Here is a 27,619-nt window from a genome sequence, read left to right as displayed (position 1 = left end):
CATCTGGATATATTACAGTGTGTCATCGCGTGCATCACCCAACATAACAGTGCTGCCTTGATAGCAGAATATGAGGCACTGGTTGATACATTTCTAGTAATTGTTGATTCATTTGACCTCTACTCTTCAGGGAGACTGGAAGCATCAGTTCAATATTCAAACCTCAGGCGTCTATAAAGAGTCCCATGTTGGACCTGAACTTAGCAATACATTTCTAAGCTATGTTGATAGAGCTATCAATAAGAAATCCCGTGTCATTTTTCAGAACATCGCTTGATATGTAGACGACTGTCTGATAACCTTTCATGGTCTGACTTTAACCGTTACTATCTAGAATGTTAAGTCTATTAAGCTAATTATTAAGAAATTAGTGGCTTGGAATTCCCCAATGCAGTTCAGAAATATGGCAGAGAACAATTGCTGGACCTCAGTTTGCACGTGCGTTCTTATCATTTGTGTTGGCAGTATCATCTAATAACTATGAAAGTATAAATGGACTGCTGGTTAGCCCACCCAAAGCTAGTGAAGAATGGCATAGTAGTTTCTGCGTTCGGTCAGAGGTTCGCAAGTCTTGTGCTGTCTGTTGCATCAAGTGGCAGAATGAAAAGGAGTGGTCATCTTGACTACGTTATAGCTAGAGCGTGTGAAAAAGTAATGAGGATGGTAAAAAATGACGCAATGAAGCGGAATAACCCAAATGATTCAAAGGAGGTAGGAGGTGTGCCGTATGTTTTCAAGTTGTCACATATATTGAACGTGTATACTGAAAAAAGTTGAATGATGCAATAACCTCACAATTTTCTCTCACGCGTATCGCCTACGATCTTTGCAGAATCTCCTACATTATTATAAAGTATGAAAGCTATGGATAATAATTATGTCACCGTGTAAGAATATTTGCGATTTTTATGCGATTGTGTGAGGGTATTGCCTCACAAAACATTTAGTTTTTCAGTGGCGGTAAATATAATATAACTTGCTTTCTGTGGTTATCATTAAATCTATATTATTCGTTTACAGCAGAAGAGGAGATCTGAGACTACTTAGCGTGGTAAATATCGTGCATGCTAGGTCAATTGTTCGCCGAAATTTATTTTATGCAGTTTTAGTGTTGTGTACAAGTTGCCGCTCTCTTACGGTGGCGTGTGCATTGGGCAGATTGGGTTCTGCATTATCAAAAACTTCAGAGCATTCACACTTTTGTAATAAGAAGTCTCCTAATTGATCCGTTCATCTAAACCAGCATCATTGTTCGTTTTGTTATCACCTGGTCGTTTTTAGCGGAAACATATTACACCGTCGAAGATTTCAGAAGTCAGTTCGCATACAAAAAGGAAACGGTAAATATGTTTTTTCCGGGATTCTCGATGAACAGAAGTCATTTGCACCCCGCCAGTCTGGTAAAGACTTGTCTCTTAGAAAATAGACGGTAAGGGATGAAAAGAATGATTCTCAAAATGAAAACAATGTTCCCAAGCAGGACAACGATGCGACGCGTTTTCTTTTTAAAATGGAAGCCGTTAATGTCCTTTAACCCGAATAAGAGAAAGCACGTCGCAAAATACAAAGAGTAAGTCCTCTTGGAACAATTGGGCAAGCTGACATAAAACTTCGGCTGTTGCTACCGTGTGTGCGGGAGATTACAGTACACGGCAGGTAGTGTGGGATACTTCCAGACTCAGCAGTAACTACGGATTTTGTCCACCCGTCTTTCATCTCCTCAAGTGAATTTATAGGAGAATACGTTGGAATACGGCAAGTGGCCGAGGAGTAGAGTGCCTCTTTACCGATCGCATTGGTTACCCTGAAAGCAGGATTTGGAAAACTTGAACGCAGAAGCGCTGTGTCGGCCGCCATCATTGAACAATTTTTCTACGTCTTCTCGAAAAGCTCGGAGTGGTTCTGAAGCGTCAGGGCAAAGAAGTCTTTGCCGGTTTGGCATGTCAGTAAAAAATTCGTGATCTACAGAGAGGCTTATAGTGCGAGACATACGAGGACAAGCAAGGGAAACTGGAGGAGCGCTAACTTAAAACTGAAATTGGAAGCAGAAAACATTATACGAGCTCGAGGAACTGCATGCGCATGCTCAGCTGTGCACTAGATTTGGATAAAGGGGATAGATAAGCCAAACTGAACCAAGATAATTTAGGGCTACTCCAATACAGATAAAGCATGAAAAAATCCAGGAAGCACGCGAGATAAATTACACAGCACTTAAAACCAAAGCTTCGTTTTGCAACAGAACAACCGACATTTCGCTCACGCACAAACCGATTACTAACCTATAACTGACACCTCAAAAATCTTCCTTGTTAGTTGTCTTTTAGAACGGCCAACAGATTTTGTTTTACCAAAACGTGGATGGCACTTACAGCTCAAACAAACTTTAGGCACGTTGTTAAATTTGGATGATTTAAAAGCCACAGCGTGTTTCGTTAGGCGCTGATTAAGACATGAGTCATTCTGGCCTACGTAGACGCGGCCACAGTACAGATGGACTTTATAAACAACGCCTACTTTGCAAGCAACGAACTTGTTGAAATGTTTCATGCTACGAGACGGTTTCGTATGGCTTTGGCTCGCCAGTGTGCAAAGGCTAGACAGTTTTCGAGGTGCCGTGAAAACGACGTCTACACCAAACTGCTTGCTTTCCTCTTTATGTTATGCAGTGCGCGATGAACGTAATCTGTCTGCTTGAGTGGTAGTGCTGGGAGTAGCTTCCCTTTTTTCACGCTTCTGTAGCAGCTTCAGCAAGCCTTTCGCAACAGCCGTCAGCACAGAAACAGGATAGTCAGGATCCTTGATGCGTTTGGCCTTAAGTCAGGAAGTCGGTTCTACTTGGTGAATACACGATTTAGAGAGCGCAGATTTAAAGGCAAAGAGACGATGGCACGCTTCACTAGTTTTGAATGAGAGGAAGGTAGAGGGGCTTCCTTTATGCGTGGCATATAGGCCCAACAAATGCGGCTTAATATCATGTTGAAATACAGTCTCAGATCTGGTAGCTCAAATGTAAAATTCACGGAACTGGTGACGGCAAAATCCGCCCCAGGACTGAGACAGCAAAATATTCAATGTTATGATCCCTTAGTTGTAAAAGGACCATCAAATCGTCGACAAAACTAAAAATATGAGCAACTATATTTACTCACTTATCGTGGAAGGCTTGCTTGTAAGTTAGCGCTCGTGTTGTGTCCCCTTCTTGTCGTCGCCTTTCTCGGGCTAAGCCTCCCTGTAAATCTTAACCTACCAACTGGCCCAGAACTGAACTTCGCTCAGTACAAATTTGCTGCCACCGAATGTCTAGAGAGTGATGAAGACTTGGAGCAAGTTGAACTTGCACCGGAGAGGGAAATGCAGCTAGGGGAAGTGGCCGAACACGACCGAAGCAGCAAGCCAACTGAGCCTCGAATATTATTCTCGAGTGGCCTTGGTCGAGCCACCGTCAGGCCTGGTAAACAGCTTGCCGAGCCATGCAGCTGCAGATGATCCGGTTCCAGCCATTGAGAGTGGGGAACAAACAGTAACCCTGCCACCTGCCGAGTCAAAAGCGAAAGTTGCCCATCCTGGCGTGCGACGGAAAAAAAAAACTTTCTACTTTCAAAATTAGCGTCATTACAGAACATGACAAAGAAAATTGCGCAGCCCATTAGTTTTTATCAGTCAAGGCAGACCTATGATGAATACGGGGATGCTGTAGACAGCCACACTTCTGAAGCAGGCAGAGAGCGACTAGAAAGGATTCAGAGGAGTCAGGACCTTTCATGGGCTGAGGCTCTGAGTTGCATTCTTGAAAGCAACAGCCCTAGTGCAAACGCTGACGTGGCGTACTACACGGCCCTTGCGCGATCCAAAGCGCCTCAGCTGTCGAAAGAACATGATCTTGCGTCAGTTAGCCGTGAACGACACGCCACACGCAACTAGTGTTGTGTGGTGAGACAGCGATGGAAACACAGAGCTCTGTAGCTGGCGTGGGTGAGCCATGTTTGGCATGAAGCACGAGCTGCTGCCCGCGATGTAGACACAGCGCCACACTTACACGAGGCCAATACTACAATCGCCTCAGTTTGCCGCCAGCTGGCCAGAGATGGCTGCCGTTGAAAAGCAAAATGAAGAGCGCTTCATCACAGTCAGTCAAGAATACTTTGCCTATAGAACCGAAGGCGCTGTCTGAAAGTGTGGAGAGCTTTCGCGGATCTCAGGAGAACGCTAGGGCAGAAAGAATGAACCAGACGCCTGCTGTACCCACATGGTGACTGATTTAATACACCCCTCAGACACTGGGCATTGTACTATGGCGGATGCGAGTTAGAGACGATGCTGAAAACTGAAATATATTTTTTAATCCATCATGAAACTTCAGGAGGAAAGCGCACAAGAAACTAATTTGCAAAATCTACCACCCAAACACAATATGTTCATTTGCACGTGGCAATGCATCAATATATACTGAAAGCCAAGTCATCGAAACTAAGAAAAAGATCGGTCATTGTCACATCTTTCTTAATTTGTGGCTGTGATGGAAATTTAAGTTTAGGTATTTTACAACTGAAAAGCATTTATTACCACGTGGAACAAAATGTACATGTTGTTGGGGGGGGGGGGGGAGGGAAGTTTCAACGTCTATGAATATCGCGTGCCGCGTACCCAAACCTAATCAACATGGCAGCCATCTGTCCATTTTCTTGAATATTTATGATCCATCTAACTCACCCTTGATATATGTACAACAGCCATTCTAAACTAAACAAATGTACATTGTCCGGTATTGCGGGCAGTTGATCTGAAACGTGATCTAACTGGAATTGCAACAGCTGCGCAAGAAGCCTCCTACGCTGCCTAAGGTATCAACACTCCTGAATTCATTGACCTTTTTAAGCATCTTGAGACAGGGGAAGCGAAATAATGGCATGTTACTATATGCAATTGAAAGAAGATAACATTCAATGAAATTCAAATCCTACCACCTAAACGTGGTTGGTTTTTCTTCTTGTTTTTATTTTTTTAGGCACGAAATTTATAACATTGAATTCCAAAACAGTAAAGTTACATTTATTCCTTTAAGACTTTCCTAAATTCGCTCACTGTCCGTTGTTCCAATTTCTCTATATTCATCTAAATTGCTTACCTAGGTTGTGGGGTTTCGCAGTCATAACAGGGCTCCGGCGTCGCTCTCGTTTTTTGTGTTCGCTTCCATTCACGCATGCACTCGTGGTAGTGGAGGACATACAGCATCCGCCGCTATCGACGAGACAGGAAACGAAACGCGCAGTATCTGCCACACTTGTTCTGTGGTCACCTGACCGCGCCGTAATAAAAGGGAGGAAGGTGGGAGTGAAAACGAAAGAGAAATGGGTGCGGTAGTGGATATGACGTCAAGGATGTGACGTCCCGCAATAGGAAGAGGAGCCAAAACGGGCATATGAAGAGCTTGACTTGTGCGGTTTAACATTCCAAAGCGGCTCAGGCTATGAGGGATGCCGTAGTGGAGGACTGGAAATTTCGACCACTTGGGGTTCTTCACCGTGCACTGACAACGCACAGCACACGGGCGCCTTGCTTTTCGCCTGCATCGAAAAGCGGCGGCCGAGGCCGAGATTCAATCCAGCGTCCTTGAGAACAGTAGTCGAATGCCGTAACCACTGCGCCACCCCGGCGGGGTGCATAGGAAGGGACTAACGCGTAATTTGAAAGTACGAAAGACTAAAATGGGCAAACACGAAAGGAATTGAGCTACTAGAAGCAACCAACCGCAGCCTCCGTTATTTCGCATTTCTCCAATGTAGATTCTGCAATGCTCTTTAATTATTTGTTCTGTCCGCGCGAGGCAGCGGAGGTGGCTCAGCTACAAAGCCTGTAGCAGGCCCGTGCAGTTTCGTTTTCTTCTTCCTACAGCCACAACAACAGCGCTGACACAGCACATGGACGCCTCTCCGTTTCGCCTCCATCGAAATGCAGCCGCCTGCAGTTCACAGGAAAGGAAAGGCGCAGTATCTGTCACACTTGTTCTGTGAACACTTGAACTGCGCCGTAAGGGAAGGGGGAGGTAGAAGTGAAAGCGGAAGATGAGAAAGGTGTGCCTTCGTGGAGAGCTTTCGACCACCTAGGGATCTTTAACGTGCACGAACATCTCACAGCACACATATGCCACTTTGTTTCGCCTCCATCGAAACGCAGCCGTCGGCGGTCGGAACCAGTAGTCGGAATCGAATTCTCCCAAAACCCACTAAATCCTTCGTCAGTGCAAATAAAAGACGCACACGCCCTTTTATTCGAATACTTTTGGCACCAGGTCACGCATTTCTTTCTGGCAACGAGCGCGCCCACGCGCTCGCCCGCGAACGAACCTGCCGGGCACCAGGAGGAAAGACTGAAGACAGCCAATTACCAGCTAATACGGAAACCGGAGAGGAAGATGCTCCGAGGCCATCGTCAAGCTCTCAGCTATCAACCACCACAGAACCACTCACGTACACACTTATTCTCGAATACTACAGACAACAACGAAGAACACTTCCCGCACCGCACAACTCCCTCTCCAGAGCAGGTGCCACTACCTGGCGACAACTTCAAACGCACACATTCCCGAACCTCTACCACAAACACCCTTTCTTTCCCTCGTGGTATCCTTCGATCTGCCAATCATGCGCGAGCACCAAACCAAACCTATACCACTCCATATTGGCGTGTACAAAGCCGCAAGGCTCTCCGCCCATTCCGCACCCCACCGTCTTCTCTTGGGAAGCTGCTCTGTCTAGCTCACACCTGCAAGATCAGCGACGGCTGATCGAGCGGGTGCGCGGGATAGCAGCAGCTGCCGGCATCCTGGACTGAGGAGGCCGCCTGAAATGAACACGACCACCTAATCACCAGTGCATAGTTATTGGGTTCAAATAAAATATTTTTTCCTCCTCCTCAAAAAACCTGCAAAAGTACATTTATTGAAGCGACCGCATTACTTCGCTGAGTTCACAGATTTCTGTCCGCAGACCGTGTCCGCAGAACGTGTCCGCCATATCGGGTCCGAAGCATTTGTGGAAAATTGTGAATTGGTAAATGTTAGTCATCATCATCATCATCATCAGCCTGATTATACCCACTGCAGGGCGAAGGCCTCTCGCATATTTCTCCGCTTAACCCGGTTCTGTGCTAGCTGCATCCACTTGACCCCTGCGAACTTCTTTATTTCATGGACATGTGCAGGACATGTAATGCGAAGAGAGGATAACCGATTGTCGCTGAGGGTAACAAACTGGATTCCAAGGGAAGGAAAGCGTCGCAGGGGGCGGCAGAAAGTTAGGTGGGCGGATGAGATTAAGAAATGTTAGTAAGTGGTGTCAATTGATAGAGCGTGACGTAATGTTGTATCCGAAAAAATAATTAGGTCAATAAGCTAATTAGGTAAACAGTTAGAATAACTGATTCACAGGAAAAGTAAGGCCCATTATCTGCCACTCTTGTTCTGTGGACAGCTGAACCGCGCCGTAAGGGACAGGTTGAAGGTGGGAGTGAACGCGGAAAGAGAGAAAGGGGTGCCGTAGTGGATATGGCGTCAAGAATGTGAGGTCACGCAACCGGAAGTAGAGACGAAAAAAGGCATTTGTATGCAAGGGCTTCGGAAACGGACCTAAGAGGTCAATGCCTTCTTGATAAAATGGAGGTAGTTGGTGGGGTCTTCACAGGGTGTACCAAGCCAGATGGAGCTGTGGTGGGACGTTTGTGTCATTGACATTGCTTGCGAGTGGCCACATATTGTTCAATCGTTGAGTGCATTCTTGGCCAGTAAAATCTTCCTTGAGCACGATGGAGTGTTCGAACCAATCCAAGATGCCCAGAAGTCGGATCATCGTGCATGACATGCAATACGTGAGCGCAAAGCGCCTTTCAAAACCACGAGTGGCTCGCTGGCCGATAGGGGAATAAATCATTCCATAAGAGGCCATCACGAACGCAAAAACAGCTTGTAGCTCGGCGGACGTGGGTGGCTCCAAAGAGGGGTGCAGGTTCTTGTTCTTTAGCTGTTCTGTTTCAGAAACTTTCGGGTCGGGAAACGCCGCCTTGAGGGCCGATATATAATTGTTGAAATAATCTGTCGGACTGTGTCCTGGCCACTGGCACCCTAGATAGACAATCTGCGTCTGCATGACACCTCCCGCTTTTGTAAACCACGACGAAGTCATATTTCTGTAACCGGAGGGCGCAGCGTCGAGGCCACCTCATTTGTCTCGAAGGTTCTGCAGCCAATAGTGAATGATTGGCGGTTACGATAGTGAAGGACCATCCGTACAAATATGAAAGGAAACGCTACACAGCGAAAACGCTTCAGACGACGAGAAGGTATTGGGTGGCAGAAGAGAAAAAAAAAGAGATGAGAAAGAAGAAGCGGTGGTGTTTTTGGTTGACACGGCACGTCATCGGGCTACACAGCGAAAATTCTTCTGACGACGAGGAGGTATTGTGTGGCAGAAGAGAAGAAAGAAGAAGCGGTGGTATTTTTGTTTGAGACAGCACGTCATCGGGTAGGCAACGTCAGCAAAGCGATGTACAAAGCATATAAAATACGAACACAATCCTAGTAAGCTGGAGAGCTCCTACACTCTCTGCGGGGGTTTAAAGGACTCAAGAGTTGCAGTTTTCTGGGGATACGGCATAGCACCATCACCATTGGCAAAATGTTCTAGGACCAGGGCTTGGCGCTCTTCATCCCGGTCTCGGCGGCGGCTTTTCGATGGAGGCGAAAAGCAAAGTGCCCGTGTGCTGTGCGATGTCAGTGCACGTCAAAGAACCCCAGGTTGTCGAAATTTCTGGAATCCTCCACCTCGGCATCTCTTATAGCTTGAGTCGCTTTGGGACTTTAAACCCCACAAACTAAACTATCAAAGCGGTACTTTTTCGTGTTCAAAATCAAGGCGGCGTTGTGCGAAGAGTTTAAGACGCGGACTAGATGGTCATTGGGCTCTTGGAAGTATTTCGCAAATATGATGACGTCGTCAATATAGCAAAAGCAAATCGCCCATGGGCATGTTCCTTGGTCGTAATCGCCACGCTCTGTCACGAGGCCACTAAGCTTCCTGTCAGGGCATTCAAAGTTGGTAAAAGATGGCATTGCCACTTCATGTAATTGCGCCGCTATGAATAAATCGTGCCTCAACCTGATTGAGGAAAGTGTGAAAAGCCAAATTTCCAGGCTTCGGAAGGCAGATTTTTCAGAGGTCTCGACAGAAAGGTAATGTGAAAGAATGGTGCCCAAAATGAAATCAATCACATCCGTGAATCAGCCAAGTGCCACAAGGTCGCGGTTATGTCGTACATTTACTCGATATCTCACCGCCTCTAAAAAGCCCGCAAATTTGAAGTTGACGTTTTATTGTCGTCTCGCAAAAGGTATACCAATATAAGCTCGGACAACGAAGGCGCGAGGCCTACCTACTATGTAGGAGGGCCAAAGTTGACTGTACCATTAACCATGCTGAAAGGAGGGTAGTTTGCGGAAAAGTGGTTGTGTACAGAATCCCCCTGTCTCGTGGCGCATAGTATGTAGGACAGACAGGAATTTGCCTAAACGACTGCCTCAGGGAACACTCTAATTGTTTGGACAAAGCAGGCGGCTCGAATTTAGCTATGCATTGCAGACAACGTGAACGCACCGGCCCCCCGCTGCTTCAAGAGACGTCTGTCATTTTTAAACACAAATATCAGACAGTAAGAGATTTAGTAGAAGCGCATCACATTGATAAGAGGGCTTCGCGTGTGTCGCAAAACCGTCATTGTCATTAATTAAACGGTAAAACGGCTTTCTTGTGGAGGTGTTGCGGGAAGTTTAAGATAGGATTAGCAGTTTTTTCGTCTTTGTATTTTGGTGGAATTATGTATAATTGTCGTTTGGGATAATAAATCATCTGTTGAAAGTCAGCGCTCCTGTTGTTCTGTGTGTTAGCGTCCTCGTTTTCCGCGCTGTTAAATAACGGTTAACAATCAGCTCGCCTAGCTTTCTATTCCTCTCAAGCGAAAAGCTTCACTACGAGGGTTGGAGCCGAGCTTCGTGTATGCCGTACGCCACGACTGGTTGACCTCACAGCCGAGGCTAGCTGCGCAGCCACGTCACAAAGCTCTGCCGGCGTTACTCAGCAAAGCTTAAGAGGTGTGCGACTCCCCTTCATTAAACAAAAATTAGTCTCCACCCGGGAATCGAACCTCCAGCCCTTAGACCCCCAGCCGAGCGCTTTACCGCTGTGCCATGGGTCGTGAGACGCTCTTCATAATTTCGCTTGTCTACCGTGAGGATGCAATTAGCGCGCAATTTTAAAGTCATCATCATCATCAGCCTGTTTATACCCACTGCAGGGCGAGGCCTCTCCCATACTTCTCCAATTAACCCAGTTCTTTGCTAACTGCATCCACTTGACCCCTGCGAAATTCTTAACCTCCTCCATCCACCTATAACTTTCTGCCACCCCCTGCTACGCTTGAGAGTACCGAAGACTAAAAGGGGGTAGCCGAGCCTACGTAAGAGTCCTGGAAGATATATATATACTGGCTGTACAGCAAACAAAGTTTTGCTTAAAGAAAGTAACAAAATTCTCACAAACAAATGTGTTAGTCAAGGAGACACGATCTCCCCAGTACTATTTAGAGCTTGCTTAGGAGAAGTGTTCAGAGACTTGTAAAGGGAGCAGTTAAGGTTAAGGGTAGATGTGAAATACCTCAGTAATCTGCAATTTCCTGATGACATTGCCTTCCTAGGTAACTCAGGAGATAAACTGCAAAGGTAGACTTGAAAATCAATATGCAGAAGACTAAAATATAGTTCAACATCTTCGGGAAGGAACAGCAGTTTACGCCATAGATTGTGAAGCACTGCAAGTTGTAGGCAAATATGTCTACTTAGGGGAAGTATTAACCGCAGATCCGAACCATGAAATGGAAATAACAAGAAGAATAAGATTGGGATGCGCGCATATGGCAAGCACACACAGATTATGACTAGCAGCTTGCCGGTATCACTCAAGAGGAAAGTATACAACAGTTGCATCTTACCTGCACTGACCTATGGGACTGAAATGTGGAGGCTAACCAAGAGTGTTCTAGTTAAGTTAAGGTCAACGCAGAGGGCTATGGAACGAAAAATGGTAGGGGTAACATTAAGATATAGGAAGCGTGCAGAGTGGGTCAGAGAAATAATTCAAGTTATTGACATTCTAGTGGAAATCAAGAACAAATGGGCATGCGCAGGATATGTAGTGCGAAAAGAGGATAACCGATGGTCGCTTAGGGTACCAAACTGAATTCCAAGAAAAGAAAAACGTAGCAGGGGGCGGCAGAACGTTAGGTGAGTGGATGAGGTTAAGACGTTTGAAGGGGTCAAGTGCATGTAGCTAGCACAGAACCGGGTTAATTGGAGAAATACAGGAGAGGCCTTCGCCCTGCAGTGGGTATAGTCAGACGGATGATGATGACGATGAAAGACCAAAATTATTAGATCACTCCATTAGGGTGACGTCAAGGTTGCGACGTCACCCACCTGCGGTCAGCTGTGAGGACCAAGCGGGAACGAGTGTGCTCCAACGCCGCCGAGCGGCGCTTCCTGCCTTCCGCGATTGATTTGATTGAAAACATCTTCATTCAGTATTCTCAGAACATGTGGGTGGGCCGCCTAGTCCGGTAGTCCATTGGCTGCTGCTGCGGCGCTGGCCCTCCCCACCAGCCAGTGCTGACGGTCAGGATCATCGCTGAGCAGAATAGCCTCCCACTGCTCCTCCGAGGGGTTGGGAATGGGGTCAACTAAGGGATTAAATTGGCATGCCCACACCATATGGTAGAGGTTAGCTACCGCTCCACAGTGTGGGCACTGCGGAGAGTATAGTGTAGGGTACCACAGGTGTAATTTAGCTGGTGTTGGGTATGTGTTGGTTTGTAGTCTCCTAAGGATGTTCTCTTCTAACTTATTGAGGGATTTGTGTGGTGTTGGGTATTCCTTTCTGGCTGTTCTGTATGGCGCGAGATTGTCAGCACACACTGCTAAACCTATCAGGTCACGGCACCCTTCATGGTCATCAGGGGGAGACGCCCGGTATAGAAGAGCTCGGGCATGCCTGTGAGCGGCTTCGTTTCCTGCTGGTAGTTCCAGGTGACCGGGAAACCAGATGATTGATGCTTGGTTGGGTGGGTGCTTAGTTAGCAATGACAACCCTGACTTATGAATCAATCCGTAATTGAAGTTGCGACAGGCGTTCTGGGAATCAGTGAGCACAACGGCGTTGGGGTTATATGATACAGCTAATGCAATAGCTGCCTCCTCTGCATGAGTGGGGTTATATGTTTTCACCGAGGCGCAGTTCACCATCGACCCCGCAGGCGTTGAGACTACAATAGTCATGACTCCATTCTGTGGTCCTGCTGCGTCCACGTAAAGGGTGTTAGTCTGCTTGTCCCATTTCTTCTGCAGGGCTTCCCCTCTTGCTATCCTCCTCTCGACGTTATATGCGGGATGCATATTCCGCGGAATGGGGTACACGTTGATGCGTCTCCTCACATCGCGTGGGACCTCTTCCGTTTGGTCAATTGTATAGGGCTGATTAACATGGATCTTCTCGAGCAGTTCTCTGCCGGGTGTTGTAAGTGCGAGCCTATTCAGTTGTGAGAGCCATTGTGCTTCCCACATCTCTTCGAGGGTATTATGTACTCCTAGAGCCATGAGCTTGGCCGTTGGCGTGGAGTTCGGTAGCCCCAGGGCTGTCTTGTAGGCTTTCCTGATGAGTGTCTCCAACTTTTCAATTTCCGACCTGGAGAGGTTAAGGAATGCCGTCCCGTACATTATCCGCGAGATCACGAAAGCTTGCACTAAGCGGATGGTGTCCCTTTCCTACATGCCATGGTGTTTATTTCGGATACGATGTATCATCCGGAGGATTTGCTCGGTGGATGTTGTAAGCTTCTTCATTGTGGTGGTGTTCTGTCGCCCCTGCGGGATATACTGCCCTAGGATCTTGATCTCCGTGGGTTTCTGTACTGGGTGGCTCTCTATATACACCGAGATGTTCTGTGCTAGGGGTGTCCTCGGGTTCTTCAGAATTAGCAACTCGGACTTTTCCGGCGCACACTGGAGGCCTCTCTCCCTGGCGTACCGGGCCACCGTGTCTGCTGCTGCTTGAAGACGCTCCTCGATCTCGGCGTCACTCCCCGAGTTGCACCAGACAGTGATATCATCCGCATACAATGTGTGTTTGATGCCGGGAATTTCGGAAAGAAGGCCTGGTAGATCTTTCATAGCTAAGTTGAACAAGAGAGGTGACAGTACCGCCCCTTGCGGAGTTCCCCTCGGGCCTAGAGTGATGAGATCTGATTTTATTCCACCGAAGTTTATAGTGGCTTGCCTGGCTGATAAGAAGTTTTTGATATAGTTGTAGGTTCTTGTGCCACAGTTGGTATCGGCGAGGCTTTGCAGGATATTTTTATGTAGAACGTTATCGAACGCTCCTTTCAAATCAAGTGCCAGGATGGCCCTTGTCTGTGACTTGGGAGGTGTCTCAAGGAGGTCTTTGTACAAGTACAACAGGGCGTCCTGTGTTGATAGGTGTGGGCGAAAGCCGAATTGAGTGTTAGGTAGGAGGTTGTTATCTTCTAAGTATCTACTCAGTCTCGTGTTGATGACCTTCTCTATGAGTTTCCCCCAACACGAGGTCAGCGATATCGGTCTTAGATTATCCAGTTTAAGGGGTTTGTTCGGCTTCGGAAGGAACCGAAACTCGGCTGTCTTCCAGGATATTGGTAACGTTCCTGTAGCCCAATGCTGCTCGTTGAAGCATTCCACCAGCGAGGTGGTGCCATCGCTGAGGTTAAATAAGAGCTTCGCTGTTATCTGATCTGGACCTGGAGCTGCATTTTTCCTCATGGCCGCTATTTCTGCTTTGATTTCTTCTTTCGTGAGTGGGATGTCCAGCTCAGGATTCGGCAGCCCAGAATACTCCGGCTGTTCCACGACTTGGTCCGTGCACAGATACCTGGTCTTGAGCTTTTCCATCAACTCTGTGTCCGTATCCTGTGTGGCGTGTACGATCTTCGTGAGCCTGTCTTTAGTGGCCGACTTGCTGCTGCTGGGGTCGATTAGGACACGTAGGAGGTTCCAAGTCTTTGACACTCCTAGCTTCCCCTGAATACCATCACAGAGCGAATTCCAGTTCTGTCTGGCTAAGGATATGGCATAGGATTCTGCTTTTTTGTTTATCTCCTCTATTTTTTTCTTGAGTTTGCGGTTAAGCCGCTGTCTGCACCATCTCTTTGTTTTCTGCCTTTTGGTGTCGCTGCCGGGCAGCCCCATGAAGGGTGTGGTGCGTTGAAGTCGCCCCCAATCACGCAGGGGGAATGGCCCACTAAGGTCAGAAATTTCTTTATGAGGGAACCCAATTTTGCGTGCCTGTCTTTAGGAGGGCTGTATACATTCAATACGTGCGTGCTTGCCGCTCCTCTTTGGCGAGGAAGAATAGTTATATAGCAGTGCGCAATATCCGGCTCGAAAGGGTCGTGCAATCTGGCAGTGTATAATTTGTGCACTAACGTGGCAGTTAACTGGTCGTGCTGGTAAGTGACATAGTCTTGGAGTTTAATAGGTATTAGGTGGGGTTCTTGAATTAGGATAGCTGCCGGTGGGTCAGACTCCTGAGATATAAGTAGATTTAGAGCAGCCTGCTTTCTCCTGTATCCACGGCAGTTCCACTGCCAGATCTTTACTCTAGGTTTGGCTGGCATGTTGAATCCGTATCGGATGGCTCGTCCACTTGCATTGTACGAGCGAATTTCTACTTATGTTTTTTATACGCATGTTCCTTCCGAAGTGCAGAAATTGCCGTCTCCGTGTATCGTCGGTTGTTTGCAATCTGCTCTCGAATTTCTTGGAATTGGGCGTTCCCGTAAATTGGAAAAGCTTGAAACTCCTCCTTGCAGGACCTCAGTTCTTGGATAATTTGTTGATAGACCTCGCCTAAGGCGGGCTGGGAGCTAGGTACTACCTGCTGTTTTTGGTTTTGAGGAGTCGGCTGAGTTACCGGGGTTATTGCGTTAGTAGTAGCTCGCTTAAGCTCTTTGTTTTGGATTGTTAAAGCACTGACTTGTTTTTTCAGACTTTCTATCTCTTTTTTGAGTGCTGCCAACTCCGTGTTATTCTGAGGGGAGGACGAGGGGAGGGGAAGCCACTCTGCAAAGCTCACCTTCGAATCTGAAAGCTGACCCGAGGACGTCTCCTTCGGCGCCCCGGTGGTCTTGATGAGGTTCTCCTTCCCTTGTTCTTTACCCGCCTCCACGTGACTGGTGTTCTGGGTGGAGCCTGTTGCCCGGCGTCTTGAGCTGGGACGGCCGCGGGAGGCGGAACGAGAGCGGGAGACTGATGACGACGCTCCTCTGTGTCGCTGTGCAGGCTGCTTCTTCTGCCTTGGCCTGCTCCTATCTTCTTCATCTTCAAGTTTCGTTGTTGATGCCGCGTTTGATGACGCGGCACTAGCGTTCTTGTTCAGCGGACTCTGGAATTTCTCCTTGCAGTCTCTTGCATAAGTCCTGTGCGGGCCCTTGCACAGCGCGCAAACGGGTGTGCACTCGTGCGTCTCATCTGGACTCGGCGTTCCACAGGTTTGGCAAGCAGCCCCCTTGGGTTTCGGGCAGACATCTGCTCGGTGACCTGGCGTTCCACAGTTGATACAAGCCGCCTTTGTTTTCCGGTAGATGTAGCAGCGGCGCTATGACCACCCGTAGTTGACCGTGAAGGGAGCCTTCTGGCCGGCGAAGACGATGACTGCCGACGTAGTCCTGCCCAGTCGGCGCGCTCCCAGGATGGTATGGCTGGGTGAGGACAAGTCTTGGAAGATAGAGTCATCACTCACTTCAGGCTTGATATTATGTATGACACCCCTGCAGACATCCTCCGGCAAGGCAACATAGGCGGTGACCGTTATACTCTTGCCGTCAAGGTGACAGACAATTAAGCTTGGTGAGGCGGAACGCGTCTTCCTCACAGTGAGTACACACCATTATAATGTTCTGCTGGCTAACAACGCGCAGCGTTGGCTTTTCTTGTAGAGGGGTGTTGAGGGCTGCTTGGATCCCTAATTCGAGATCGTAGGAGCGTGGAGCCACAGATTGCAGATCCACCGTGGTTTTAGGTCGAATGATGACTTTGTATGGAAAATTCCTGAGACTCGGTAGACGCGGAGGTCTCGGTACAGGAGGCTCTCGGTGTTCTTTGTTCTCCTGCTCTTCCTTGGGAGGCGTGGATTTAGCTTGCGCCGCTCTGTCGTTGTTGCGCCGGGACCATATGTTCCAGCCATGGCTGTTGTCTTCCTTCGGGAGATCCTGCGGGGGCATCAGCTGCTGCTGGGATGTTGGTACATGACTGAAGTCCATCTCCGTCGGGTCGTAGCCTCTTAGAGAATTCATCGTGGTCGTGGTAGTCATCAATGAAGCGGGAGCACTCACTGGCGAGCGTCGTTAGACCTGCGTTGCGCGAACGCTATGCCGCGCATCCGCGAGCGCACCGGTGTCTCCGCGGCGGTAAGGCACCCCAACCCCTTGGCCGTTAGGGTTAGCGCTCTTCAAGGGGTAGCGAGAAGTCAGAAAGCCGAAAATGTGGCACTCACAGGCTCACTGGTGGTATCAGGCGATGTCAGGTGTTGAAGGCAACCCGTGGATGCTAAATATATGGTGATCCAATATTCTAATCCGCCGCAATCGAAGATTGTCAACGGAGCCCATGAATCGCACGTCCGCTCTCAGTGGTGGAGCTGCCTTCCGCGAGTGGCAGATACTGCGCCTTCGCTTTCCTGTAAACGAATTATAGAACGCCGGAGAACTTAGGCGCACTCGACATGGAAGCCAAGGAGAATTCAGCTGCCGGCGAACGGCGCCGAAAACTTCACAAATTACCTTCTCCTGATCCCGAAGTAGACACTGATTTTCGCAAAGTATATCCAGGCATATCAGAGCTAATCCATCTTTCGTTTTGTTTTCACCACAAATGGGCGTCCTCTTCAACGCCACTGGCACGCATGCTGCAATGCATGACCAGGGAATCGCAACGCATGATCAGGGACCAATTTCGGTTATTTGGGCATTTCATCGGCTCGGCGTTTTTGAATATTGTGTCGAATCGACGGAACGCATCAAGAGGACCAAAGGAATACGAGTTTTTCCAAGGTGGGACTCATGTTTCCGATTTTTTCGGACTTTTGTTCGGTGGACTACGTGGTGAAGCTACGCCTAACGTGGCCTAGCGTCTCGCGACGGCCCCGACGGAGACCCACCACTAGCCTCGCGAAGCCGACTAAAGCTCAAAAAATGAAAATTGTCAAAGGAACGCTGGTAGATCCGGAGGAATTTCATGTGCCTGGCTAAAGGTATAGCAGCAAGAAGAGATATGTGCCGCTCGAGAAGACCTTGCAACAAACTGAGAAGCAGCGAGCTGCTGAGAAGCATGCTGGAAGAAACATGGCTGCGAAATCCGTGGAAAAGCACCATGCTCGCCTACCCGATGGCGCCGAGAAGATCATTTTGAGGCTACGTGGCGGCCTCGTGCGTTTGCTCAAGTTTGGCAACGCAATCCTGGCTGACGCAATAATTTTTGCAGCTGGTATCCACCCGGGCGAGGCCGGGGAGGACGTCAACTCGACGAATATTAAGCAGCACTCGATCCTAGTGGCAACTACAAGCGCCGAAAGGAAGAGCCGCTACGCCAGCCTGACCCACCTCGTGTTCGAGGGGGCGAAGATCGGATTGACTGCCTACGTGGCGACACCGAAAGATTGCGGCAAGGGCGTGCTACATGACGTGCCGCTTACTTATCCCGACGGGATTATCATGGAGAGGCTGAGAATCCAAGGCGACCCGCAGTTTTGGGTGTGCGGAGACTGGGCAAAAATTCCAAAACTATACTAATTCTCTCTGAAGACAGAGACGCACCACGATGGGTTCGCCTGACTCCGAGGGAACAGTGGTGTCACCTTTACCGCAAAAAATTAGAAGTATGCAATGCCTGCTGAAGACTCGGTCACAGGGAGGACGTCTGTCCGGCCCAGAGCAACCTCAAGTGCAGGAGCTGCGGAATGGAGAGGCCACCGCAAAGTCCCCAGTGCGAGGGAAAATGCGGCAAGGGCCAGCTGCTTGGTGACCGAAATGTAAGGAAATATACAGAACTCCGTACGAGGTGAAGAAGAAGCAATGGGAGCGAAAAGTTAAGGAGAAGCCAGCGCACGACGACAACAGAGGGCGACCGAAAGTCAAGCAAGAAGGAGGAGGAGACTTCCGCATTAGAGAAGACTCCTTCTAAAGGCTGGAATCTACCGTCAACGAGCCGCCACCGCAGCAGCGAGGGCGTTCCAGTTCTCGCATCATGGGACGTTCCAGGTGTGGGTCCAGGAGATGCTCGAATTCCAGGGACGCGGCCAACCCATGGACCGAGAGGAACACCAACGGAGACCGGAAAAATCTTAGCTTCAAAAGCGGGGTTACGGTGGCTAGCGGGGCCTCCCAGGCTAAACATAGGCAAGATAAGAAAGACGCGGAAGTCGAAATTCTTAAAAAAGAAATTGACGAGCTAAAGGGCGTGATTAAAAAAACTAACGCAAAATGAAAATTTTAAACAGCAGACGGACAAGCAAGGGCCTCCCACTTCTGCGAAGCAGCTGCCACCTGCTCAGCCAACACCTCCTATACATTATAGGAGGTGTTGGCTCAGCCAGCCGTCCAGCCTCAAGCGGCGCCACTAGCGAAAGGGGATGAGCAAATGGTGACTGAGGCGTCTCGCCCTCCTCGGTGAAGCACAAAATTATTGAAACAGACCCGTTCCAAGCACTCGGGAAAAGGCTTGAAGAAAAATTGAATTCATTCATGAGCCAAATGACCCAATTCAAGAACCAAATGCAGAGCCATGTACAGGCACTTGCAGGGGAAGTGCAAAGAGTTCGAACCAAGCTAATAGCCGTCAACACGCGGCAGCAGAATGTCTAGCAAACGCTAGCACAGCTGCAAAATGGCCAGGCGCGTAAATGAAAACCAAATTTGGCAGTGGAACCGTCGCAGCTTCCAGCGCAAGAGAGCGCTGCCGTAGCAATACCTTCCACTCATAACTGAGACCGCCCTCGCAATCGCCCTTCAGGAAACAGGGAAGAGAGCCAAACTAATGGGATAACAGGTATTAAACAGCAATAGAGGCGCTAAATCGACGGTGACGACCTTTGTCAAGCGGAACGTAGCGGTGATAGAACATGATTCTGCCAGGTGGATGGTGCGACGCTTGATCGCAGGGTCTGCGCATCGCAGCAGGATATCCCAGGCTTCTCTATTTGTTATATTTTGCCCCACTTCGGGGGATTGCGGGCACTCCCAAATTATGACGTCGAGGGTCCCCCTCGCCCAACAATGTTTGCACTCTCCATTGCCCCTAAGGTATCGTAGCGCGTGAAACCCTCAGACCGTGTTCATAAAGGTATCAGTTTCCAGCCTCCTCCACGCGACAGCTTTTGTGTTATTTAGGCTAACATCTGGCGGGGGTACTAGTCTATGTCCCAATGTATAATGGCAGATGCTTTCCCCGTAATTTTGCAGACACTTGTAGTATACCCAGTGTTCGGGGGCTCGACGGCTAACCTGAAGTAGAGAGCTTGGGCTAGCTCGTGAGCCGCCTCGTTACAAGAGACGGCAGCGTGAGCGAGTGTCCAAGGTAACTGAAGTTTAAGCGTTCTTTGGGTGAACAGTTTGAAGGGATGCCTCCGGCGATATCCTCCGCAAAATTTTGGACGGTAGTTTTGCTGTCGCTAATTAAGAACATCGCTTCCGTTCCTACGCAAGCTATCGCTATCGCAACTTCTTCCGCAGTCTCTATGTTGCGGCCTCTGATGGCTGCCGCGGATACCGGCGCCCCTCGGCCATCGACTACAGAGGCTACTGGCGCACCTTCTCTGCCACTCGCCGCATTGACATAGAACGCTTCCTTTGCTTCTATGTTTTTGAACCGACACTCTAGAGCTTCGGCTTGTTTGGCCCTTCTTTCGACGTTAACATCAGGAGGCATGTTTCTAGGGAAGAGGGGGGAGGTCCTGCTTTCCCTACTAATTGTGACTTTGCTTTCGATTTGTCTGTCTGAGTTGCGTCCTACTGTTGCAAGGATTACCCTGCCCTCCTCGGTCGTGCTTATAGTATGTCCAACTGGAAAACTCGCCTGCCTCCGCCAATTCTGCCCATGTGCTGTGCACCCCGAGTTCGCATGTTTAAATCATTAGTTTCAACCGATTTAGGAGGCCCCCTACTCCCCACTTCTGGCCCACAGGCCTGAGAATCGGGGGCTGGAACCTCCGCGGCTAACGACTAGCGAATATACATTGATTATTCACGGCCTTAGCGGCTCTCATAGGCACGGCAGAAGAGGTCGCAATAGCGCTCGCTTGCGTCGGAACGAAGGCGAGCTTGACATTTAGCGACAGTAAAAGTGCTGTCTGGAATATCGGAAAATGCAGTCTAGCAAGAAGCCGCTCACTTTCTATCAGCTGCATCTAAAATCGATCACAGAATCACCTTAATTTCGGTCCCAGCACACACTTCTGTCTCCGGCAATGAGGCGGCCCATGATTTAGTCCGAGATCTCTACTTCCGGGGAAACGCGGAGCCGCCCGACCACGAGGAGATGGACGAACGTTTGAAAACTCATAAAGAAATCGTCGAAAATTATAGATTAGGAACACGTCTGCCGCCTCCAGTGGATCCTAGGCTAAATTATAAAGAGGGCATAGCCTCTCGGCTATTACAATCCGGAAACTTCCCAAACCCTGTCTGGTTGTTCTAAACCCAGATAGACGAGAAAACAAAAGATAAATGTAAAGCCTACGAAGCGAGGGATACTCCCGACCATTTACTTTGGGGATTCCCTAAGTCTCCGGGCGCTGGGGACAACAGTAAAAGAAGAGAAGCCTGGGAGACCCTTTTGCTAAGGGCGTCCACAAGTTCTCATGAATCGCCTGGTGACGTCATGACCTGTTACAACGGTACATCGTGCGCCCGAAGCCGAACACAACCAGTATTTCATTGAACACATCAAAGTTCACCGGCGTTCTATAAATCTTTTACAGGACCGTAAAGGCGCGGTATCTGCCACTCGCGGAATCTCGCTATCACACTCTGGTAGACAAGAAATATTATGAAGAGCGTTTCACGATTCGTGGCGTGGCGCAGTTGGTAAACCGCTAGGCTTGGTATCCAAGGGATGGAGGAATTCAACCTCCGATAGAGGCAACGTTTATAATTTATTTATAACCGTCGCCCTCGAAAACGTGACACCTCTGCTGACAACCTGTCGACAACGATGAGGCAATAATGGCTTTCGCCTCAAAATTTCTACCACCTCTTAGATGAGTGCCAGTTGTCAATCGGCATGACTCGGCACTGATCGGTCTGCAGATTGTACGAAATCCCTAAACCACGTTACATACCTACGTTGGCCGGAGATGCCAATCTGCTGTGAAATGGGAATACATATCAATACTATTCATATCAACCTGTGCGAAGTATACGGCGCCCTGCTGGAGTGGAGAAACATGGCAAGGGACTAGCAGCTCTAATCACCCGTTCAAAGATTGATCGGCAGCCTTAGATGGACGCATATGTCGATTCTGCCCATTACCTTGGGCTACGGACTGTGCCATCATAACCGGTTTGCATCCAAAATATAGGAGAAAAGCAACGGATCTTCTACAACCGCACTGCCAAGCCTATCCGACGTCTTGACAGGGGGTCTCCAATGTCCGCTTACAGCACATTACGCAGAAGCTGTCTCCAACACTAGTCATATGCCCTGAAGGTACACCTCGGTCAGGAAGCTACTCACAGACTGGGGCCTAGAGCTGCGGCGCACAAGGGAGCATCTCAGTTCCAAAAAGCCTCGTCCGACCCTGAAGCCACTGTTTCCGCGGAGCCGATATCTTATCGTGACTCGATGGCAGATCAACAACCTGAGCGCGCCCTTCGGGGATGTAACTGTCTGCATAGGAGACCGCAGCGTTATCATCGGCCAGAAACACCAAAGCATAGATCGTTGACAAATGCACATATTGTTTTTCTTTCCTTGGATAGGAGGAAGATGTAAACAGGCCCACTAGTGTGCTACTAAGCGCGCATTTTAAAGCTTATCAGCCCTTATATAAGCAGCTGATTGTGAGATAATAAACGCCGTTGTTAATTGCCTCCTGGCCGTTTGCAACCAGTAATAAAAAGAAACAAGGCCACCTACCTTTGTATTTGAGGAGTTAAAACACGAAAGAATCCTCATGAAATGGTGTGCTGAGGAGTTCCGCATGCTACTTGTATTGAGAGATTTTACCTCAAGAAACCAATAATCTATTGCAAGGAGACAACTCATAATTCATAAAGTGAATTTTTCGCCTATTTATAATGAGCTAGCTAGTTCTTTTTATTTATATAAGGCGTTTATTTCTATGAAATGTCTTAACTGACCACAGTGAATTCGTTTTGTTGGATATAGAACTTTTCATAGACTAATATTAAGCTATAACTACGCTCTTTGTGAATTTTAGTGATATATAAACCACAATTATTCAATAGAATAGAGCATAGAACGAACCGCCTACCTGAAGTGAAGTGTTGTAAACCACATGCAAATGATGGATGTTCGCCAATTTCTCTGGACTTCTGCAGGGACAAGGTTGTCCAGAACGCAGATTTTACAGAGACTGGGACTGCCGGCGACGAGGTAGGAGGATTTCTCCAAGTTGCAGACTGACAACAACTAGAGAAGGAGCCTTTTCTGGTTCCTGCAAGAAAATGGTTTACACGATTTTTTAAAGTACAGCTTATGGCACGCTTGAGAAACAAACCAATATAATAGGGGAAGCTTGAGCAAGCAAAATAACTGCAAGTATAAATGGCGAAACTTAATCAAACATTTTAGACATTTCGTCCCCGTACACTGAAGTAGGAACTCAAACAGGTTATGCATTCTTTTAGTCCTAAATTCCGCGCCGCTATTGCCGAGTTGCGAAATATAGCAGTCTTAGAAAGGATCACCGTGAAATTTTAATTACGTGTTTTGAGTACGCGGAGCTGACCGATTTATCTCTGTTGCATTATTTTAGATTTAGCTCACCCAAAATTTCTCAGTCTTGCCCCACAGGAAATTTTGTTACCAAAATATTCATGTATATATCCCTGAAGTCTAAAGAAATGTTACCGGAGGCATAACATAAAGTATCAAATGTATAATTAGTAATAAAAAAATTGTTTAATTGTACCTTTCTGTGTGCTGATATTTAATATTACATTACTATTATAAACATTAGAAAGATGTTTGCTGTCTCACCATTGGTGCTCCTTGTGATGCTTGACTGCTGGCTAAGGAAAATTCCACCCCCCAATAAAATTTTATCCGAGAAATGTTTTGCGAGTGACTGCTGACAGCCTTGCGCAACGCATTACAAGGACAAACCATTAGTCTTACGAAGCTATAAAACCTACACCCTTCTTTCATTCTGTCTTCAATGGGAACGCAAATGCCTGCAATGTACTAACGAAAGAAAGCCTCTGCATTGTTACAGCAACAGTTCTGACAAGTTGTGGGTCTTCTTATGGGCTTTACCAATTTACTTATCTCACCCAATTCTTAACAACCTATCTGTAGACACCAGTCGCTGCTTTATACAGACTTGAAACACAAAACTAGCTACACTTACGCAACACCTTTGAGGGTATAAAGCTAATAAAGCTACAGTGTTTTTGAAGATCTGCCCGAATCAATGTTCACGCACGTGCATTTTGTACGTCGCTTGTAACTATAATCCCTTATTTTGAGACTCTATTACAGCACGTGTTCACTACCATAGTTTGTGGATACCGCCGAAGGTAAAAAAGCGTCCGATAGAGGTATACATTCCCGCTTTAGACAAGGATGCGAACCTGCCTACGTGGCCAAGTTGTAGCTTTTGATGATAAAAAGACACCAGCGAGATTGATTCCTGCCTCGACCACCCGGGTCAATAACCACCGCGGTAGATTCCAGCGTTGGCAGCTGCTGTAATTCTACGCAGTCTAGTTACAAAACACAACTATACCGCCCATGCCCCCTGTTCACTATTACTTACAGAAGGGATGTTCGCATTTTTTCGCTCACGGCAAAGAGAACGACGATGGCGGAGATGACCATGCCGAATTCGAGCATTACTGGATTTTCTCCAGAAAAGGCCATATAGTGCTATCGCGCTGAAATATTCATTCACGGCCACAGAGTGGGTTGAGGCAGCGGGAAGGGTTTAGGAGGCATAATATCTATGCTGATGCCTATAGCGCAAAAAGAGATATATATATATATTTATATATATATATATATATATATATACATATATATTTATATATATATATATATATATATATATATATATATATATATATCCCTCTCCTAACAGTGGCGTAATGTGCAGACTTATTCTCCATACTCAATTCTACCTTGAAGAAGGACGGTCCACCGTCCGAAACTGTTGGAATAAAATAGATAATCGGGAAAGTTGTGTGACACCCTGTTTATATATATATATATATATATATATATATATATATATATATATATACGATGTTCCTTCAGCAAAATTAGGGAGCATAATGGATAATAGTATTTCAAAGTTTATTAACGATACCAACCTTTTGTCGTCCCCAGAACGTGGCCTTAGAAAACGATTTTCAGCTGTTACTCAGTCAGCGCATTTCAATTTCTTCCTTCTGGTTTTCTTTGTGGGGTTTAACATCCTAAAGCGACTCAGGCTATGACAGACGCTGTATTAGAAAGTCTTCGGATATTTCGGCCACCTGGGGTTATTTAGCGTGCACTAACAGTGCACAGTGCACGGGCGCGTTGTTTTTCTCCTTCATCGAAAAGTGGCTGCCGCGGCCAGGATTCGAGCTGGATTCTTGGGCACTACCGTCGGGCGCTCAAGCCACTGCGCCACCTCGGCTGGGCTTTTCTTCCTTCTTTTTGTAATATTGCCGGCCAGTTAGACTTAATTTCCCTCGAATTGAGTCAGACCTTTGGCCTTGCATTCCGTAACAAATTCAGGAAATTACAATCGTAGGACATCCTAATTCTCTTATTGCATGAAGATCAAGTAAGTTAAAGAAGGGTAAGCAGTAGGTATAGCAACAAAGAAAATACTCTGATGTTTTACTGGTTCCATCTGGCGTTCCTCAAGCCTGTGGTCTTGCCCTGCTGGATTTTTCGATATATTCATTTATCATTGATTTCAATAACTTCTTTATTCTAGTCTTTCACGCAATACAAAAGGACAGCGAAAAAAAGAAATGTCCTCGTCTGTTTGACAAGCTTCGCCTCTTGTTGAATTTGGCTGCAGCAAATGATGCACAGAAAATAAATAAACATTTGTTAAAATACTACTATTCAGGAGCAAAGTTAAAAGAGCACTCTCTAAACAACTCGTTGTGACGGAAATAAAAAAGACGGAAACCTCATATAATGGCAAAATTAGTAGCTGCTCTAGAGAAGAGAGCAAGAAGAAAAACATATTAGAGCACAGCCTAGCTATTACGATTATCAGCATTTTGGGCATGGTACTTGTTCTGCAGAAATAGTAAATATCTGAATTAACAGCTTGCAGGGAACGGGTCCGATAGCCAGGGCTCGCCCGACGAGTCACTAATTCTCTGTTCGTATAATAGTACTTTGCAAAGACACAACATTGCACGCAGCTGCGACGACAAGCATGCGGTCGTGGACCGCGACAGGGCAGTGCTTTGGTAACAAAAGCGAAGAGGTCAGTGCTTTTACACTGCACAACAAAACATAGCAGGGTGCGCATATGCAGTGTAAAATACATTGCTTTCCGTGTGCCAGCAGATCACGAGAAAAGCCTAACTAGGTCGGTAACTTACGTCTTCAACCTGGCAAGGCTCCCCCCTGCGCTCCGTGTACATCAGGATGCCACGCACCGCACTCTAACGGCTGACAGCACTCCGGCCGGAATTCCTGCCGGTTCTTCTGTTACGTCGCTTTATCTAGGCTAGCTACCGCGTCAAGCACATGCCACGCACCGCGATAAACTTTGGAAATGGGGAGCTGCGTTACCTCCGCGCGCACCGCTGAAAATAGCGTGCGAAGTTTGAAAGGCTATGAGGGGCGTATAAGGCGCTCACAGTACCGTTAGGCATACGAGTTGCGAATTGAAGACAGTGGCATAATACTAAGTTCATCAGACATAGATGTGTCTAAAACCGAGTCAATATAGACCTTGTAATCATGAACACATGATTGGTTCTTTGAATCTGGGGTTGGAAACGATGTGTGTTCTGTAAGTAACTGCAAGCGAAATATATCTCTAGTTTAGCGGTTGGATTCCAAAACGACGATACTGTGGTTTTTATCCCCAATAGGGTATGTATACTTGCAAAGACCTTGGAACTGAGATTGTCATCTGATTCGGTGTGAAGTACTTATTAAAAGGATTAGCAAAACCTATTGCTGGGATAACACAACTGTCAGCTCCGAGACTTGTTAGGGATTGGCTGCATGATTACTTTTAGGAGTGTAATTTTTTACCTCCATTTTTCTCTAGGATCTTTAGGTAGACGATGTTGAGTAAAAATATTTGCATAGTACTCAATTCTTGCTGTCTTGAGTTTTTGTTAAGTTCATGGCAGAAAGATTTGTATCGTGCAAGTAAGCCGTTACTTTTCGTTTGATAAATTCTGCGCATAGTTTTTATTTCTTGCTAAACATGCGAATAACTCGACGCGTAATCACAAGTTTCCGTACTTTTGGTGTGATCTCATTAAGAAGAAACAGACAACCAATATCGAAGTAAGTATGCAGAGAAATCCTAAATAGACAATGTTGCTGTAATCCTCACTACTCGGGAGTACAATCCAGCTGAGGCATTGTCTTTGAATTCTTCAAGGGACTTCTACAAGTGACAAGCTGCCGTTGATTTACACAGGTAGGTCGCAGATCAGGAACTTTTCGATGCACGAATAGGCAGGCACATGACCACTGATATCAGTCGCGATAAAAAGCACTGCTCAGGTTATTTATAGTAATAGGACCTAGTACAAAGGGCCAGGTGACTATGAAAAGGGTCGGCTGAATAATTAGGTTTCGAAAGCTGTAGGTTTCTAAGGTGATTGCTATTTTTGGCTGTGTAGGTTGAGTGCTCCCCCTATCAATATTGGAATTATCTGTAATTTGAGACCAATAGCTTTCAGATCACAAAAGAAAAGTTCTCGCTCGAAACACTCGAACAAATTGGCTCTTTCCCTGCGGCGGGTAATACAGCGCAGAAAACGTCAGGCAGCCTGACCTCACAGTTAGCATAACTATAGTGCCGTTTGAAATCCTGCTGTTGTAAAGTCATCACAGATCTAAAAGGTCAATAGCAGCCTGGCGACACCACCACCATGTTTATCGCTGCGATTTAGAAAGTAAGAAGCGTACTCAGTTTAGTTATATCGTCGATGCGCGAAGGATACCACGGTTCATATAAGAAAACATCAAAAGTAGGGGAGAGACGTTGAAAAAAGCAAATTCGTTGGTCCGCCTTCTTTGCTCCCGAATGCGTGTTGAAGTCTATTATCGTAAAGA

General features: G+C 47.2%; 2 protein-coding genes across 2 annotated transcripts in view; both read right to left on the bottom strand.

Annotated features, from left to right (window-relative positions):
- LOC146194534 (sulfotransferase 1C2-like) overlaps window positions 1-26,004 on the bottom strand; it is a 58,709-nt gene extending 32,705 nt beyond the window's left edge. The window contains exons 1-2 of the mRNA XM_084596074.1: window positions 25,918-26,004; window positions 22,617-22,799 (exon numbers count right to left, since the gene is read on the bottom strand). The gene's annotated coding sequence lies outside the window, so the exon portion shown is untranslated. The remainder of the gene's footprint in view (window positions 1-22,616; window positions 22,800-25,917) is intronic.
- LOC146194533 (amine sulfotransferase-like) overlaps window positions 18,304-27,619 on the bottom strand; it is a 32,510-nt gene continuing 23,194 nt past the window's right edge. Inside the window, exon 2 of the mRNA XM_084596585.1 lies at window positions 18,304-18,512. Coding sequence (XP_084452711.1) covers window positions 18,304-18,512 — 209 coding nt within the window. The remainder of the gene's footprint in view (window positions 18,513-27,619) is intronic.

Source organism: Amblyomma maculatum, chromosome 3, assembly GCF_055883805.1.
Source record: "Amblyomma maculatum isolate TAMU_Amacu chromosome 3, ASM5588380v1, whole genome shotgun sequence".
NCBI classification, from domain to species: Eukaryota; Metazoa; Arthropoda; class Arachnida; order Ixodida; family Ixodidae; genus Amblyomma; species Amblyomma maculatum.
Note: the sequence above shows the minus strand (reverse complement) of the source record. Positions and strands in the feature narration are given on the sequence as shown.